The sequence below is a fragment of the Papio anubis genome, chromosome 17, assembly GCF_008728515.1.
Source record: "Papio anubis isolate 15944 chromosome 17, Panubis1.0, whole genome shotgun sequence".
Lineage (NCBI taxonomy): Eukaryota > Metazoa > Chordata > Mammalia > Primates > Cercopithecidae > Papio > Papio anubis.
The window spans coordinates 50,145,922-50,165,284 of NC_044992.1; the positions used below are offsets into that span (position 1 = coordinate 50,145,922).

A 19,363-nucleotide genomic window follows, 5' to 3' on the forward strand; every position below is an offset into this window, starting at 1 on the left:
AATTGCTTGAACCCAAGAAGCAGAGGTTGCAGTGAGCCAAAATCATGCCACTGCACTCCAGCCTATGTGACAGAACACATCTGCCCCAAAAAAAAAAAGTTCCTTTCAGAGTTGGAAGAATAAATAGCTGAACACAGCCAGAGCCACAGGTTATCTCCCCTGGGTGTCAGTTTTTGTATTTCTCCTGTTATTTCATCCTGACTGTCTAGGCCTTAACCATCTTTGTTCTAGCTAAAGTTGTAACTGGATCTTTGTTTTATCACCTTTCCTAGATGTGCAAATCCAGTATTTCTACCCAGGTCTGTGAAACTTCAAAGCCTGTGCTCCTAAACATATTATGTTTCCATTTGCTCTACTTAAGATGAGCTTAAGTCTTCCATTGATTACAGATTTGTCTATTTCTTTGAGATCTGTCAATGTCTGCTTTATGTATTTTGAGACTGTTATTAGATGCATACAAATTTAGAACTGTTATATTTTTCATCATTACACGTCCCTCTTAATCTCTTACTTTAACTCTTTTCCTGTTTGCCCTGAGAATACTTGCCAGTGTCACTTGCAGCTGTAGCACTGACCCCAAGAAGTTGACAATGCTGTCAACATTCCACAATGATACTGTGATTGAAGTAGACAACAGAAATGGAAAGAAAACTAAGAAGCCAGCCGGGCACAGTGGCTTATGCCTGTAATCCTAGCACTTTGGGAGGCCGAAGTGGGCGGATCACGAGGTCAAGAGGTGGAGACCATCCTGGCCAACACAGTGAAACCCCATCTCTACTAAAAATACAAAAATTAGTTGGGCATGGTGGTGCGAGCCTGTAGCCCCAGCTACTCGGGAGGCTGAGGCAGGAGAATCGCTCGAACCCGGGAGGTGGAGGTTGCAGTAAGCCGAGATCACGCCACCGCACTCCAGACTGGTGACAGAGCAAGATTCCATCTCAAACAAAAACAAAAACAAAAACGAAACAAAAAAAAATTAGCCAGGCATGATGGCACATACCTGTAATCCTGGCTACTCTGGAGGCTGAGGCAGGAAAATCCCTTGAACCCGGGAGGCGGAGGTTGCAGTGAGCTGAGATCACATCACTATATCCAGCTTGGGCAACAGAGCAAGAGTCCTTCTCAGGGGGCGGGGCGGGGCGGGGCGGTGGGGGCGGGAAAAAGCCATGTATCTTTGTGGATTATAACAAAAATACAGGAGCAGTGGATTCAGCTGATCAGATGTTCTTATCCGACTGAGTGCAAAAGCACAAGGTTTGGTATAAATTATTCCACCACCTTCCAGACATTACAGTGCAGGAACTAAATTAGAAAATTATCTATTTACAAACAGAAAGTAACCAGGAAAGCACACTGGAGTATACGGTATGAATTAGTCATAAATACAAGTGGTATCACAACCATTCTGAGTCAAACTATTTTATTGACCAAAAGATGCCTGTGGAAACAGGAGGTGAGTACCCTAAGCCCTCACTCCTTAGTACTCTGCGTGGTGATGTAGTCCTGGAGAAGTGCCTGCACCTCTGTCCGCCGGCTCATCTTGGTGGCCTTGCCCTGAAAACGGCCTTTCTTCCCTGCTCCTTTGCCTTCCAGGACCTCAGCCACCCTGGGGAACAGAGGTATAGTCAGGGAGACTTTGAGGGAAAAGTCACACACACAAAAAAGGGCAGCTCTGAGTCTTTTTCCAGGGACTGGGGGAGGGATAAGAAGAGTAGATGACTTCTAGGAATGTTTCTTAAAAACACTTGCACATAGGCTGGGGGCGGTGGCTCAATCCTGTAATCCCAGCACTTTGGGAGGCCAAGGCGGGTGGACTACCTGAGGTCAGGACTTCAAGACCAGCCTGACCAATAGGATGAAACCCCGTCTTTACCAAAAATACAAAAATTAGCCGGGTGTGGTGGTATGCGCCGTAATCCCAACTACTCGGGAAGCTGAGACAGGAGAATTGCTTAAACTCGGGAGGCAGAGGTTGCAGTGAGCCAAGATCGTGCCATTGCACTCCAGCCTGGGCAACAAGAGTGAAACTTTGTCTCAAAAAAACACTTGCACATGTGCACAAAGATATATGTACCATGATCACATAAGACTGAGTAACTAAAAACAACATCAGTGTCTATGAATTGGGCTAGATAAATTATGTTAATCTCTAGGGAGCAGGGTGAGCACCTGTAATCCCAGCACTTTGGAAGGCCAAGGCGGGAGGATCACTTGAGGTCAGGAGCTCGAGACCAGACTGGCCAACATAGTAAAATTCTATCTGTACTAAAAATACAAAAAAATTGGCCAGGTGTGGTGGTGTGCACCTGTAATCCCAGTTACTTGAGTGGCTGAGGCAGGAGAATTGCCTAAACCCAGGAGGTGGTAGCTGCAGTGAGCTGAGATCGTGCCACTGCACTCCAGCCTGGGTGACAGAGTGAGACTCCATCTCAAAAAACAAAAACAAACACATTTCATAAAAACAAAAACAAAAACATACATGTGAGATGTGGAGCTAAAAGACCCTCATCTGTCAAACTGGAAATGACGGTAGTAACAATTATCTCTGCTCAGCCCACCTCACATGCCCATGATGTAATTAAATGAGATCGCAGATGTGATGGTCCTTTGAGTCAGTAAAGGAATGTATCTGTAGGATACAGGCTCTACTACATGTGCAAGAGAGTCCACCTAGGATTACCTGGGCCCCAGGGTCTCCACAGACGCAGGTGGCCCTGCCAGTAAGAAGAGTCCAGCACCTTTCTCATCGCCCACGGTTAAGAATAGGAGGGTCTCCTAGGAGGTAAGACAAGGAGATAAGCCCTGATACTTAAGGATGTAGAGTTAACCCCCCTAAACCCTGCACCCTCTTCAATCTTAAGAACAGATTATTTCCCCCTAAACCACCAAGTGACGCTCCTGATGAATGATAATCCCCCTCCACACTGGCCCACCAGGGCCAAGAAACTTTTTGAGAGCAACTACGGGAACTTAGGTGAAACATTAAGAAGGCAGCAGAAGACTGCTGTTCCTGGTTAAGCATAACATGCCTTTCATGGTTTCACTCTCGCAAACTTTTCCCTACCATACGTCCTTTCCCTGCCGCTGCCTAAACCACCAGGTTTCCCTCTGCCTGGCTGCCTCTGCCCCTTGTCTGTCTAATGACCTCTAAGCAGTCTTCAAGGCCCCCTTCCCTGAAACCTCCCTATCCTTCAGGTAATATACTCCTTCACCTCTAGCATTCATCACTCTATCATTCTAAATTATAAATGTCAACACACACATTTGTCCTCCAGACTAGAACGTGAGCTCCTTGAGAATCAGTTCTGTCTATATAGAAGAATTACGAAAAGAGAGATACACAATGCTTTACCCACAGTAGGCATTCCAAAGAAGGGTTTTGGAGTAAATACAAAAGAGAGAGTGGAGCATGGTGGCTCATGCTTGCAGTCCCAACTACTCAGGAGGCTAAAGTGGGAGGATTGTTTGAGCCCAGGAGTTCAAGACTGCAGTGAGCCATAATCACACCACTGCACTCCAGCCTGGGTGACAGAGCAAGACTCTGTCTCTGAAACAAACAAACAAATGAATAAAAAGACACACCTGGAAATCTCTAGGCTAGAGACCATCAGGAGTGGGAAGAATAAGTAAAGCCAGAGGAAGAGGAAAATGGATGGGGATGGCTTTCAAAGGGGCTTGCCCACTCCTGTATTCACTTTTTTTTTTTTTTTTTTTGAGACATTCTGTGTTGCCCAGGCTGGAGTACAGTGGCGCAATCTCAGCTCACTGCAACCTCAGCCTCCCGGGTTCAAGCAATTCTCCTGCCCCAACCTCCCAAGTAGCTGGGTCTACAGGCACCCACCACCACACCCAGCAAATTTTTGTTTTGTTTTGAGACAGAATCTCACTCTGTAGCCCAAGCTAGAGTGCTGTGGCACAATCTCAGCTCACTGCAACCTCCACCTACCGGGCTCAAGAGATTCTCGTACCTCAGCCTCCTGAGTAGCTGGGATTACAGGCGCACGCCACCACGCCTGGCTAAATTTTTATATTTTAGTAGAAATAGGGTTTCACCATGTTGCCCAGGGTGGCCTCAAACTCCTGAGCTCAGGCAATCCACCCGCCTTGGCCTCCCAAAGTGCTGGGATTACAGGCGTGAACCACCATGCCTGGCCTGATTTTTACATTTTTAGTAGAGGTGGGGTTTCACCATATTGGCTAGGCTGGTCTCCTGGCCTCAAGTGATCCACCCACCTTGACCTCCCAAAGTGCTGGGATTACATGCATGAGTCACCATGACCAGCCCACTCCTGTATTTCTAATATTGGATCCTCAGGACACATAAACCTGAATGGCTCTGAGGAGCTAGAACTCTGATGAAAGGAGCTCAGAAGATAATAAACATACAGCCCCAGAAAGAGCAATAACATAGATCTAGGTCAACACCTAAAACAGAGCTTGGCACATAGCTAGTGCTAAGAAAACAGTATTGAATGAATGGCTATTTCCTACTCCTCATGTATTCATGTGGAGGGACTTCAGCTAAACTAGCGCCCCTCACTTATGTCTCCCTAGGTCTCTATCCAGGCCGGGGTAGAGAATCTCATGCTCCTCTTACCTCTGACCCAATCTCATTGGCAATGATATTCATGAACTCTGAATCACCCTCCTTCCTAAAACAAAGGACACAGACATGAGACCCAGGTTGGAGTGGTGGCTGTGAAACGGCAGGAAGCCTGGCCCCTCCTTCTGAAGCTGGCCTTGCTGCTGCCTATTTGTACACATAAAGTCCCACATCCCTTAGCCAAGAGACAGTACTGGCTGAGAGCCAGCAAGCTGCCCTTCTCAGCCTCTGCAGTTTGGATTCAACCTCCAGGTTTGTCTCTATCTCCCTTAAATAGGATTCACTAGGATAAGCAGAAATCTGTTAGAGAGTAAAGTAAGTAGGGGACAGTCCTAAAGAAAGATACAGGCTGGACGCAATGGCTTACACCTATAATGCCAGCACTTTGGGAGGCCGAGGTGGGCAGATCACTTGAGGTCAGGAGGTCAGGAGTTCAGAACCAACCTGGCCAACATGGGGAAACCCCATCTCTACTAAAAATACAAAAGTTAGCCTGGTTTGGTGGCACATGCCTGTGATCCCAGCTACTCAGAAGGCTGAAGCACGAGAACTGCTTGAACCCGGGAGGCACAGGGTACAGTGAGCCGCGATCATGCCACTGCACTCCAGACACAGTAAGACTCCATCTCAAAAAACAAAACAAAACAAAACAAAAAAACAGGCCGGGCGCAGTGGCTCAAGCCTGTAATCCCAGCACTTTGGGAGGCCGAGGTAGGCGGATCACGAGGTCAGGAGATCGAGACCATCCTGCCTAGCATGGTGAAACCCTGTCTCTACTAAAAAATACAAAAAAACTAGCCAGGCGAGGTGGTGGGCGCCTGTAGTCCCAGCTACTCGGGAGGCTGAGGCAGGAGAATGGCGTGAACCTGGGAGGCGGAGCTTGCAGTGAGCTGAGATCCAGCCACTGCACGCCAGCCTGGGCGACAGAGCAAGACTGTCTCAAAAAAAAAAATTAAAAAAAAAAAAAGATACAGAGTTACAGCAAAGATTTTAACATCAAACCCAGGAGGCCTGGTAGGTAACGTATTTCTTTTTATTTTTTTGAGATGGAGTCTCACTCTGTCGGTCCAGGCCAGAGTACTGTGGCGTGATCTCCGCTCACCACAACCTCTGCCTCCCGGGTTCAAGTGATTCTCCTGCCTCAGCCTCCCAAGTAGCTGGGACTACAGGCGTGTACCACCATGCCTGGCTAATTTTTGTACTTTTAGTAGAGAAGGGGTTTCACCATGCTGGCCAGGCTGGTTTCAAACTCCTGACCTTGTAATCCACCCGCCTCAGCCTCCCAAGTGCTGGGATTACAGGCATGAGCCACCGCGCCCGGCCAGTAACATATTTCTTAGGATCTACCCAACCTTGAGAATACCAGTGAGCAATTCACCTCCCACTGTACACTGCATATAGAGAAGACACTGAGCCCTAAGTCCAGCACAGCCCCCATTCCTTGTCTCCAGCTCCTAATTTCTCACCTGTGTAACACGACCACACCTCCCCAGTCTGGGCTGTTCCTGAGGCTATGGGCAATGTGCACAGCCAGGTCTCTGAGCAGATTCAGGTTATTCTGAAATGGATATGGTAACTCAGTAGATAAATGGAAAGGATAACAATAGAGAGTATCAGCTTCCCTCCACCTCATTCTCCCCTCACTCCTACTTTGACAAACTACACATTTGCTTCGGCAGAAGACCAAGTCTGCAGAGCCTATTCTAGGCAGGGCCCATGCCCTCTCTACCCGCCAGGGAATACATCACCTTCTGCAGGATCTTGGTGGAGTTCTGGAGCTTTTTCACTGCTTCCACATGATCCTCTGCTCCACACCTGCAAGAGAAAGGTCAGTGGAAACCTGCGCAGCTTCCCAGTTGTTTCTGATGTTGGGGACATAAATCAGTAACTTCCTTCTTACTATGGTGCCTCCCTGCAGTCAGGGACCAGGAGATATTCTGAGGAGGTCTCTTAGGCAACTGGGAGAAAATATACGAAGGAATTAACTGTTTTTCGTGGTTCTGATTGACTATCCAAAGCACTTTATCATTTACGATTGCATCTTATCTCCCAGAGGTAAGAGATTATGTCCAAAATCTCAGCAATGGGAGGCAACTGAAGGTACTGAAAGACGCATACTTAAGCAGAGCAGTCAGTGCTTTTTCAGTTCCATGACTTCTCTCCATCCACTTCAGCACCCGGTTCCCAGCCAGAAATATCAGGTTGGTTTTGTTCTTTTTCCCCTTCTCAGTGCCCAGAATCTTAATGACCTACATGAGGCAAGGGGGTAACACACACACACACACATGGGCGTGTGTGTAAACCACAGCAGATCCTAGAACCTGAAGGCAGGAGAAACCTATCTTTTCCTCAGCTCTGGAACAGTGAAGGGGAGATTTCACTTAGGACTCCTCAATTATCCCCTTCTCCCACTCCCAGCCCCATGTGATCCCCTCTCCCCAATCCCTCTTCTCAGCCACTCCACAGCCCTTCCTCACTTACCTGAAGGTCACTGAGATTGCTCACATGGGTCCCACAGCACATGTTGGAATCAACGCCCTTAATGCTAACAACACGAACGGGCCCAGCATGATCATCCGGCAAACCCCGGCCTCTCACCTGGACTCAAGGAGAGCGGAGGGACTGTCTGAATCTGATGAGGAACGCTTGGAGAACCATTGTGCAGAAGCCACCCCTCTGGCTCTACCCTTACCTGCTCCACCTCAGGATCATCCAGGCTCAATTCTCGGACATTCACAGGAAGCCGATCTCTGATTTTTTCATTGACGCTCTGCTCAATGGCAGCTACTTGCTCTGTAGTCATAGAGGGGGTGTCCAGCTCAATCACACTCCGAAATCTCCCTAACTCCCTATCAGAAGTAGAGTGGCCACAGATAACACATCTTACCGAACAAGAAAAGCTGAAAGCTTTTTCTCTAAAAACTGGAACAAGCATACCCTCTCACCACTTTTTTTTTTTTTGAGACAGGCTTGCTCTGTCACCCATGCTGCCATTTAGTGGCAATCACAGCTCACCACAGCCTTAATCTCCCTGGCTCAAGCAATTCTCCCACCTCCGCCTCCCTCCCAGTGCTGGGATGGGCCTGCCTACAGTTAGTCTTACGCCTGCCACTCACCATGATGTTGTCTTCAGCTTAAATAGATGGTCAGCAACTGCCGTGACGAGATGCTGCCCTAAGCAAAGAGAGCAAGAAACAGGAGAAAAGTGAGAAGTCCACATACTCCCACAATGATAAAATAGAGCCACAATGATAAAAGCACAGAAATTATCCTTGTTGAAAACCTTCTAAGCACTTGGTAATACACTTTAGATACTTTATTGAAAATCACAATGAGAATCCTGCAAGAGGCCTTGTGATACCATTTCACAGATGAGGAAACTGAAGCCTAGAGAGATCAAATAACTTGCCATGGCAATGTAACTTATAAGGGGCTGGACATGAACTTAAGTTTTTTTTTTTTTTTCAGACAGTTCCATTTTGTTGCCCAGGCTGGAGTACAGGGGCTCACTGCAGCCTCCACCTCCCAGGATCAAGCAATTCTCGTGCCTCAGCCTCCTAAGTAGCTGGTATTACACACGTGCATCACCGCACCCAGCTAATTTTTCTACTTTTAGTAGAGACGGTGTTTCACCATGTTGGCCAGGCTGGTCTTGAACTCTTGACCTCAAGTGATCCATCCGCCTTGGCCTCCCACAGTGCTGGGATTACAGGTGTGAGCCACCGTGCCCAGTGAACTTAAGTTCCAATATGCAGCATTCATCCATTCAACAAGTACCTACCACATGCAAGGCACAGGCCTTGACATAAGAGATACAGCAGCATCCCTGAATGACAAGAGTGACGATGAGGAGAAATAAGAGGAAGAGGAGGAAGAAAAGGAGAAAGAGGAGGAACTGACTATCAAGGAAGAGGGAACAAGACAGCTAAAGGCCTTCAGGAAGAAAGAAGTAGGGTATGTCAAAGGAATCCAGAGATAACAAGCACAGCCAGGATGTAGCCAGCAAGAGGTGAAGGGGCACCAGATGAGGCTACAGCAGTAGACAAGAGCCACCCAGATACAGCTTGTATGCCATGGTAAAAAGTTTGGCTTTACATGAAGACCTACAGGAAGCCTCTGAAGAGCTTGAAGCAGAGGAGTGACATAATATTTTCACTTTTTAAAATTTATTTCAGCTGGGCGCGGTCGCTCACTCCTGCAATCCCAGCACTTTAGGAGGCCGAGGCAGGTGGATCACGAGGTCAAAAGTTTGAGACCAGCCTGAAACAACATGGTGACATCCCATCTCTACCAAAAATACAAAAATTAGCCAGCTGTGGTGGCACGAACCTGTAATCCCAGCGACTCAGGAGGCTGAGGCAGGAGAATGGCATGAATCCCAGGGGCGGAGGTTGCAGTGAGCCGAGATTGCACCATGGCACTCCAGCCTGGGCAACAAAGTGAGACTGTCTCAAAAAAAACAAATAAAAAATAAAGGCCAGGCGTGGTGGCTCACGCCTATAATCCCAGAACTTTGGGAGGCTGAGGCAGGCGCATCACGACGTCAGGAGATCCAGACCATCCTGGCTAACATGGTAAAACCCTGCCTCTAACAAAAATACAAAAAATTAGCCGGGCGTGGTGGCAGGCGCCTGTAGTCCCAGTTACTCGGGAGGCTGAGGCAGGAGAATGGCATGAACCCCGGAGGCGGAGCTTGCAGTGAGCCGAGATCGGGCCACTGCATTCCAGTCTGGGCAACAAAGTGAGACTCCATCTCAAAAAAATAAACAAACAAACAAACAAATAAATAAGATAAAATAAAATTTATTTCATTTTACATATTCATTTTTATTTATTTTTGGTTTTATTCATTTATTTTATTTATTTTTTTTTTTTGAAAGAGTCTCACTCTGTCGCCCAGGCTGGAGTGCAGTGGTGTGATCTCGACTCACTGCAAACTTTGCCTCCAGGGTTCAAGCGATTCCCCTGCCTCAGCCTCCCAAGTAGGTGGGATTACAGGCACCCGCCACCACACCTGGCTAATTTTTGTATTTTTAGTAGAGTCGGGGTTTCACCATGTTGGTCAGGTTGGTCTCAAACTCCTGACCTCAGGTGATCCGCCCACCTCAGCCTCCCAAAGTGCTGGGATTACAGGCATGAGCCACCACGCTCAGCCTGTTTTTATTTCTCTTGTTTACATTTCCACTTCAAGTTATATTTATTTATGACGGTGCGGTGGCTTATGCCTGTAATCCCAGCACTCTGGGAAGCCGAGGCGAGCAGATCACAAGGTCAGGAGTTCAAGACCAGCCTGGCCAATATGGTGAACCCCCATCTCTACTAAAAATACAAAAATTAGCCAGACGTGGTGGTGCATACCTGTAATCCCAGCTACTCAGGGGGCTGAGGCAGGAGAATCACTTGAACTCAGAAGAAGGAGATTGCAGTGATCCAAGACTGTGCCACTGCACGCCAGCCTAGGCAACAGAGCGAGACTGTGCCTCAAAAAAAAAAAATTATTATTTATTTTTTTGAGATGGAGTCTTGCTCTGTTGCCCAGGCTGGCGTGCAGTGGTGCCATCTCAGCTCACTGCCACCTCTGGCTCCAGGGTTCAAGCAATTATCCTGCCTCAGCCTCCCAAGTAGCCGGAACTCGGGTGGAGCCAGAGTGAATGTGAGACAATCAATTAGGAAACTGTTAGAGAGGTTCAGGGTGAAGACAGTTAGGCACTGGGACTAGGACGACAGTGACCATGGAAAGAAGTAGACAAACTTAGAAAACAAACCAACAGGCCGAGCAGGGTAGCTCATAACTGTAATCCCAGCACTTTGGGAGGCTGAGGTAGGCGGATCATCTGAGGTCAAGAGCTCAAGACCAGCCCGACCAACATGGTGAAACACCATCTCTACTAAAAATACAAAATTAGTCGGGCATGGTGGTGTATGCCTATAATCCCAGCTACTCAGGAGGCTGAGGCAGGAGAATCGCTTGAACCCAGGAGGCAAAGGTTGCAGTGAGCTGAGATTAAAGCACTGCACTTAGTTCAAGCGCCACAGAGTGAAACTCTGTCAAAAAAAAAAAAAGAAAAGAAAAGAAACCAACAGGACTCAGTGACTGGCTGGCTGTCTACGCCTGAAGAGGTATCTGGAACGACTTCCAGAACTTGAGTGACTAGGTGTATCCTGATGCCCTGCAATGAACACACAGGATGCTAATGAAAGACCAGGAGGGAGGGCAATGAACACACAGGATGCTAATGAAAGACCAGGAGGGAGGGCAATGAACACACAGGATGCTAATGAAAGACCAGGAGGGAGGCAATGAACACACAGGATGCTAATGAAAGACCAGGAGGGAGGGCAATGAACACACAGGATGCTAATGAAAGACCAGGAGGGAGGGCAATGAACACACAGGATGCTAATGAAAGACGGGGAGGGAGGGGAAGGCTTTTTGTTTCATTTCAGACATTTTGAGTTTGAAAGGTTGTGAGACATCCAGATGGAGATATCAAGTGGGAAGCTGATAATACCTAAATCCAGCTGTTATTCTAATACTTTTTTTTACTTCAATTGTTCATGTTGCTGTTATAATATTTAGCATATCCTTCCTGAATTACAGCTGATTCTGAATAGTCTGTCTCTTCCAAAAGGTTAACTCCTAGAGAACCCAAACTACGTCTCAGTCATCATGGCATCCCCATACATGGCAACTGCCCTGGTGTTATGTCCCCCATCCCAGCCTTTACCTGAATGCTGCTGCATGTGGTCAAACCTCCGCTCCCAGTCTACCCGGACCAGAACCTGGCTTCCTGGATCCAGGGGTGTCTGTGTGAAATGATCAGCCTGCTCCCCGCGGCGAGTCACTCTCAGCACAGAGATGTCATTGATTGTACCACGGTCATCAGGCTGATGGAAATAAGTAAACATAATCAATGGCAAGGCAGGGCTCACCCTAACTCCTAGGTACAAAGACTCTCTAGGGTGAGAGACAGACCCAGAATTTGGGCTCCCTAAGAGAGATGGAGAAAGCAATGCCAAATGAGATGAGTCCACTTTGTTCCATGAGAGGATTCTCAGTCCTTTTCATTCTAAACACCTACGTGTTGTGATCTTCAGAATAACAGAATTAAAAAAAGAGACTGTAACTGTAGCAACAAAAATTGTAGTAAAACTCAAAGAACCTTAATCCTCAACTCTCATTGCCTTAGTCTAGATTCTTTAGTAGTCTCTAAAATGATCTGATTTGGGCCAGGCGCAGTGGCTCACGCCTGTAATCCCAGCCCTTTGGGAGGCCAAGGTGGGCAGATCACGAGGTCAGGAGATCGAGACCATCCTGCCTAACACGGTGAATCCCCGTCTCTACTAAAAATACAAAAAAATTAGCCGGGCGTGGTGGCGGGCGCCTGTAGTCCCAGCTACTCAGGAGGCTGAGGCAGGAGAATGGCGTGAACCTGGGAGGCGGAGCTTGCAGTGAGCCAAGAACGTGCCACTGCACTCCAGCCTGGGCGACAGAGCGAGACTCCGTCTCAAAAAACTAAAAAATAAAAGAATAAAAAATGACCTGATTTTTCCTCCCTCCCTCCACTCCATCCTCTTGCAGTGCTACTAGAATTAGATTCAAAAATGTTCATTTAGTCTGGGCATGGTGGCTTATTCCTGTAATCCCACCACTTTGTGAGGCCAAGGCAGGAGTATCGCTTAAGATCAGACTGGACAACATAGTGAGACCCCGCCTCTATGAAAAATAAAAAATGAGCTGGCCATGATACTACCTGCTACTTGGGAGGCTGAGGTGGGAGAATCACTTGAGCCCAAAAGGTTGAGGCTGCGGTGTGCTATGATTGCGCCACTGCACTCCAGCCTGGGTGACAGAGTGAGATACTGTCTCATTAAAAGAAAAAAAAAAAAAAGGCCGAATGCAGTGGCTCACACCTGTAATCCCAGTACTTTGAAAGGTCAAGGCAGGCGGGTCACAAGGTCAGGAGATTCAGACCATCCTGGCCAACATGGTGAAACCCCATCTCTACTAAAATACAAAAAATTAACCGGGCATGGTGGTGCGCACCTGTAGTCCCAGTTACTTGGGAGACTGAGGCAGGGGAATCGCTTGAACCTGGCAGACGGAGATTGCAGTGAGCCGAAATCACGCTGCTGCACTCCAGCCTGGCAACAGAGCAAGACACTGTCTTAAAAAAAAAAAAAAAAAAAGAGTTCATTTAAAACAGTTTCAAGTGCCAACTGCTTACAAAAGACTGTGCCAGCCCCAGAATACAATGTAAACAAGATATGGTGCCTCATGGAACTTAAGAGTCTAGAGAACAGAGGCTGGAAAACACACTTGCAATATGACCTATAACATGCCATAACATGAAAAAGTATATGATGCTAGAGAACCTCAAAGGAAAGAGACCTAACAGTCTTGGGGAATCAAAAAAGACTTCCTGAAAGAAATGCTGCCTAAAATGAGACCTTCTATGGATACTTGAGGTCACAGGTTTTCCTTCAGCAGATCAGGGAACTCTTCACATTGGGAAAATCACCATAATAATGACTGACATGAAATTAGAACTTTCTCAGTACCAAGTCTGCTCAACATGTTCTCTCATGTCACTTATTTGCTTAAGAACCTGCATGTAGGCCGGGCGCGGTGGCTAAAGCCTGTAATCCCAGCACTTTGGGAGGCCGAGGCGGGTGGATCATGAGGTCAGGAGATCGAGACCATCCTGGCTAACATGGTGAAACCCCGTCTCTACTAAAAACACAAAAAACTAGCCGGGCATGGTGGCGGGCGCCTGTAGTCCCAGCTACTCAGAGGCTGAGGCGGGAGAATGGCGTGAACCCGGGAGGTGGAGTTTGTAGTGAGCCAAGATCGCGCCACTGCACTCCAGCCTGGGCGACACAGCGAGACTCCGTCTCAAAAAAAAAAAAAGAACCTGCATGGAGGCTAAGGCAGTGGCTCACACCTGTAGGCCCAGCACTTTGGGAGGCCAAGGTGGGAGGACAGTTTGAGGCCAGGAGTTCAAGATAAGCCTGGGCAATAAAGCGACACCTCATCTCTACAAAAAATCAGCCAAGCATGTTGGTTGTGTGCCTGTAGTCCCCACTACTGGAGAGGCTAAAACAGGAGGATTGCTTGAGTCTGGGAGTTCCAGGCAGCAGCGAGCTAGGATCAGGCCACTGCACTCCAGCCTGGGTGATATAGTAAGATCCTGTCTCTTAAAAATAAAAAAGAAAGAAAATAACCTGCATGGTTCACTGCAGTTTCCTGAATGAAACCCACACACCTTAATACACCTTTTTTTTTTTTTCCTTTTGAGACGCAGTCTTGCTCTGTCCCCGACGCTGAAGTGCAGTGGCACAATCTTAGCTCACTGCAACCTCAGTCTCCCGATTCAAGTGATTCTCATGCCTCGGCCTCCCGAGTAGCTGGGACTACAGGCACCTGCCAGTATGCCTGGTTAATTTTTAGTACAGACAAGGTTTCATCATGTTGGTCAGGCTACTCGGGAGGCTGAGGCAGGAGAATCACTTGAACCCAGGAGGCAGAGGCTGCAGTGAGCCGAGATCATGCCACTGTGCTCCAGCTTGAGATTCTGTCTCAAAAAAAAAAGAAAGAAAGAAAAGCCTTTCTCATAACGCCCACCTTTGTTGTTATTATCCTCCTCTTCCATGTTCACAATGTACCCCACTTGCGCTCATGCTGTACCTAGTCCTCATCACAGCACTGATAAGTATGCTCTCTGCTGTACTACTGGAACCCGTCTATCTTACCTGAACTCCTTCAGGAACATCTTTTTCAGTCCCTAACAAACACCCGAAGCTAATTCCTTCCTTGGGGCCTTTGTACCCGCTATCCTATCTGCCTGAATACGCCCCCTTCCCCCAGCACCACTAGATAATTGCAAAGACTCACCCCCTCACTTCGTTTAGGTCTCTACTGAAGTAAATTACCCTTCATCTAGACAAGTAACCCATCACTCTCTTTCCCTTTACTTGGTTTTTATTTATTACTTATACCTGGCACACACAGTTGTCTTCAATCAACATTCGACGTATATAAAGGCACCGTGTTGTTTACCGGTTATCCTTACAGCCTGGAATAACATCTAGCATACGTTAAGTCTAGATAAGCATTTGCTGATAAATACTTATTAAATGAATAACAAAATGAGGCCGGGCGCGGTGGCTCAAGCCTGTAATCCCAGCACTTTGGGAGGCCGAGACGGGTGGATCACGAGGTCAGGAGATCGAGACCATCCTGGCTAACACGGTGAAACCCCGTCTCTACTAAAAAACACAAAAAACTAGCCGGGAGAGGTGGCGGGCGCCTATAGTCCCAGCTGCTTGGGAGGCTGAGGCAGGAGAATGGCTTAAACCCAGGAGGCGAAGGTTTCAGTGAGCCAAGGTCGCGCCATTGCACTCCAGCCTGGGAGAAAAGAGCGAAATTCCATTTCAAAAAAAGAAAAAAGATAAACCTAAGCACTTAAAATTTTAGGAGTTTGATTCAAGAATCAGGCAGTGCCAGACGGCGGGTGGTTTGGAGCCCAAGGGGAAAGCTTGTATAAGGTGCACACCGAAGCAAGGCAAAGAAAGCATTTGAGGCCGGGCGCGGTGGCTCAAGCCTGTAATCCCAGCACTTTGGGAGGCCGAAACGGGCAGATTACGAGGTAAGGAGATCGAGACCATCCTGGCTAACACGGTGAAACCCCGTCTCTACTAAAAAATACAAAAAACTAGCCGGGCGAAGTGGCGGGCGCCTGTGGTCCCAGCTACTCGGGAGGCTGAGGCAGGAGAATGGCGTGAACCTGGGAGGCGGAGCTTGCAGTGAGCTGAGATCCGGCCATCGCACTCCAGCCTGGGCGATAGAGCCAGACTCAGTCTCAAAAAAAAAAAAAAAACAAAAAAAAAAAAAAAAAATGAATTAAGCTAAGGCTCATCTGAATTCATTATGGCTGAGAAAAAAGGGGCAGGAGAGCATTTCCTGCCTGAGCACAAAGAAATTTGGGGCTTCCTGGGAAGAGATTGGCTTGGTACCTGTCCCCCGCCCTCAGGGAAAAGCAGTGTGTCTTCCAGCACCACGTGGAAACCGCTCAGCACTTTCTTGCCGTTGCTCCCTTCAGTCTGCAGCTCCGCGGGACGGCAGGAGACCACGGTGGTGGTGAACTGAAGGGAAAGGAATGAGAGAATAAGCCCCGACCCCGACCCCAGCCCCAGCCCCAGCCCCAGCCCCAGCCCTCTCCACACCGGGACTGAATCCCTCCACGTGGCACCCTCTTCCCCAAACCGCCTTGCCGGCCGGGCAGTCTCAAGTGCCTCGCTCGTGACGCCGTACCTCTCGAGCATAGCTGTCACGCTGACACCGGAACGCCATACCTGCAGGCGCAGAGAGAGGTGCATGCGCAGGGAAGCCTGGGAGCGAACGCAGAGCGACGTGGGACAAACGTCATTAAGGGAGCGTGTCTGCGCAGAAGCAGGAGGGTAAAGAATGGAATGCGGTTTGGATAAATTTACTGAAAACGCGAATTGCATATTTGCTGGGTTACTTAACGACTGTTCTTTACAAAGGACAAGACCAGGAGGAAAAAAACAAACAAACAAAAACAAAAACAAACAAAATAAACGCGGCCCGGACAAGGCACGTGGTTTAGTGAGCCACTTTGGGCCCCAGGGATGTAAGTATTCCCAGCTGCATAGAGGCGGGTACGGGACTGGCGTGGTTACTGAGCAGCGCTGCCCAGTAGAAATAGAAAGCAAAGGGCTGGAGGAGGTGGCTCACGCCTGTAATCCCTGCATTTTGGGAGGTCGAGGCGGGTGGATCACCTCAGGCCTGGAGTTCGAGACTAGACTGGCCAACATAGCGAAACCCTGCCTCTCGGCCGGGCGTGGTGGCTCACGCCTGTAATCCCAGCACTTTGGGAGGCCGAGGCTGCCACCTGAGGTTGGGAGTTTGAGACCGGCCTAACCAACATGGAGAAACCCTGTCTCTACTAAAAATACAAAATTAGCCGGGTGTGGTGGTGCATGCCTGTAATCCCAGCTACTTGGGAAGCCAAGACAGGAGACTCACTTGAACCCAGGAGGCAGAGGTGACGTTGAGCCGAGATCACGCCATTGCACTCCAGCCTGGACAACAAGAGCAAAACTCTATCTCAAAAAAAAAAAAAGAAAGAAAGAAACCCTTGGCTGGGAACGGTGGCTCACGCCTGTAATCCCAGCATTTTGGGAGGCGGAGGCAGGCGGATCACGAGGTCAGGAGATCGAGACTATCCTGGATAACATGGTGAAAGCCTGTCTTTACTAAAAATACAAAAAATTAGCCAGGCGTGGTGGCGGGTGCCTGTAGTCCCAGCTACTCGGGAGGCTGAGGCAGAAGCATGGCGTGAACCTGGGAGGTGGAGCTTGCAGTGAGTGGAGATCCAGCCACTGCACTCAAGCCTGGGTGACAGAGCGAGACTCCGTCTCAAAAAAAAAAAAAAAAAAAAAAAAAAGTAAACAATTTAGCCAGCCTGGCCAACATGGTGAAACCCCGTCTCTACTAAAAATACAAAAACATTAGCCAGGCGTGGTGGCACGTGCCTATATAATCCCAGCTACTTGAGAGGCTGAGGCGAGAGAATCACTTTAACCCGAGAGAGAGGAGATTGCAGTGAGCCAAAATCGCGCCACTGCACTCCAGCCTGGCGAATTCAGCGAGACTCCGTCTCAAAAAAAATTAATTTAATTTAATTTTTAAAAAAGTAGTTTGGGCCGGACACAGTGGCTCACATCTGTAATCCCAGCAGTTTGGGAGGCCAAGGTGCCTGGATCAGATGAGGCCAGAAGTTCGATAGCAGCCTGGCCAACATGGCAAAACCCTGTATCTACTAAAAATACAAAAATTAGCTCAGTGTGGTGGCGGGCGCCTGTAATCCCAGCTACTTAGGAAGCTGAAGCAGGAGAATCGCTTGAACCTGGGAGGCAGAGGTTGCCCTTGGCTGAGATCACCATACTGCACTCCAGCCTGGCTGACAGAGGGAGACTACATCTAAAAAAAAAAAAAAAAAAAAAAGCAAATTAAACCAGGTACTAATTTGTATCTTGTCAAATATCTGAAACCTTTTAGAGAATGGAACACTCAATGTTCAAGGGGTGAGAATTGGTACAATTTCATCAAAGAGCAACTTGGTAACAGCTATCAAAATGTTTAAATGTATTTTATCTACTCTTTGACTTTAAAGCACCCTACTTCAGAAATGTACCCCACAAGATTAAGCCCTGGCAAAAATACCGCGAAGATCCACATTTTAAAGGTTTTTTTTTTTGTTTCTACGCGTGGTTGATTGACATACCGCCATTTTATTATAAGGTGAGACGGATGGTTCGACCTCGCGGCCTCCAGTGACAGAGCCACCGCTTCACAACACATTTTTAAATGTTGATGGCAACATTGTTGAAATGGTAAAGACCGCTGGTCGGGCCGGGCGCCGTAGGTCGCCTGTAATCCCAGCACCTCCTTTGGGAGGCCGGTGGATCACAGGTCAGAGATCAGAGACCATCCGGCTAAATATGGTGAAACCCCGCCTCTACTAAAAAATACAAAAACTAGCCAAGGTAGGCGGACGCTTCTGTAGTCCCAGCTACTGGAGGCTGGAGGTGGGAGAATGGCGTGAACCCGGGAGGCGGAGCTTGCAGTGAGCCGCAGATCGCGCCACCGCACCCCAGCCTACAGACTCCGCCTCCCCAAAGACCGCTGGGTCAAGTTGGTCGTGGCGGCTCATGCCTGTGATCCCAGTGAGCACTTTGGGAGCCGGGTGGATCACCTGAGGCCGTGGGGAGTTCAGACCAGCCTGGCCAACATGGTAAAACCCTGTCTCTACTAAAAATACAAAAATTAGCCGGGCGTGGTGGCAGGCGCCTGTAATCTCAGCTACTAGGGGGACCAAGACAGGAGAATCGTTTGAACCCAGGATGCGGAGGTTGCAGTGAGCCAAGATCGCGCCATCGCACTCCAGCCTGCGGGGGACAAGAGTGAGACTTTGTCTCAAAAAAAAAAAGAAAAAGAAAGAAAGAAAATGGTAAAAGACTAACGACCTAAAATGGTAAAAGACTAACAACCTACGTGTCCCTCAATAAGGAACCTGTGAAATTATGAAAAATACATTCAATGGAATACCATGTAGCCATGAAAAAAAAAGAGTTAGATCTATATGTTCTGACTTGTAAAGATCTCCAATATATATTAAATGAAAAAGGGCACAGTGCAAGATACGGATGGTATGATTCCAGTTGTGTACACACACAGACACACACATCACATTTGCTAATTATGATTAAGTTTTAATATACTGCATATAAATAATACATACTATATATGTTTATGTTCCATGTTATATATTGTTTTGTATATTATATAATTATACCTTAGAACTATGTAGTATAAAATAAATTATAGTTATTATAGTATTTGTAATGCAGTACGGGGCCAGGGATGGTAGCTCAGGCCTATAATCCCAGCATTTTGGGAGACTGAGGCAGGAGGCTTAAGGCCAGGAGTTCGAGAGCAGCCTGGGCAACATAGCAAGATTATATCTTTACAAAAAATATACATATATTATATATAACATGTTTTATATATTATATATAATATATAACATGTTTTTTATATATTATGTTATATATATTATATAATATATAACACATATATAACATATATTATATATATAAAACATATATATATGGGTTTTTTTTGAGATGGAGTTTCGCTCTTGTTGCCCTGGCTGGAGTGCAATGGTGTGATCT

At 47.6% G+C, this 19,363-nt stretch overlaps 1 protein-coding gene across 2 annotated transcripts; it reads right to left on the bottom strand.

Annotated features, from left to right (window-relative positions):
• Nucleotides 1-1,403: 1,403 nt before the first annotated feature.
• LOC101016032 (alanyl-tRNA editing protein Aarsd1) lies at nucleotides 1,404-16,152 on the bottom strand. 2 transcript variants are annotated; one of them, XM_009190718.4, is made up of 12 exons: nucleotides 15,830-16,152; nucleotides 15,620-15,748; nucleotides 11,332-11,491; nucleotides 7,720-7,777; nucleotides 7,296-7,452; nucleotides 7,085-7,201; nucleotides 6,722-6,852; nucleotides 6,352-6,418; nucleotides 6,070-6,161; nucleotides 4,598-4,652; nucleotides 2,681-2,775; nucleotides 1,404-1,606 (listed from the first exon to the last, which is right to left on the bottom strand). In XM_009190718.4, the coding sequence occupies exons 1-12, from the start codon at nucleotides 16,112-16,114 to the stop codon at nucleotides 1,471-1,473; spliced, it is 1,482 nt and encodes a 493-aa protein (XP_009188982.3). In that variant the 5' UTR covers nucleotides 16,115-16,152; the 3' UTR covers nucleotides 1,404-1,470. The 2 variants fall into 2 exon arrangements, with proteins under 2 accessions (XP_009188982.3, XP_009188981.1); XM_009190717.3 differs by having other exon boundaries at nucleotides 15,918-16,024.
• Between the last annotated feature and the right edge of the window lie 3,211 nt (nucleotides 16,153-19,363).

Excerpts from the sequence above, each read along its gene's own strand:
- LOC101016032 (XM_009190718.4), bottom strand. The coding sequence starts at position 16,114 with ATGCAATTCGCGTTTTCAGTAAATTTATCCAAACCGCATTCCATTCTT. Across the intron at positions 7,202-7,295 it reads ATGATCCTGAGGTGGAGCAG|GTGAGAGGCCGGGGTTTGCC; the intron begins GTAAGGGTAGAG and ends CCTTGAGTCCAG. Across the intron at positions 4,653-6,069 it reads GGTGTGGTCGTGTTACACAG|GAAGGAGGGTGATTCAGAGT; the intron begins GTGAGAAATTAG and ends CCTTTGTTTTAG.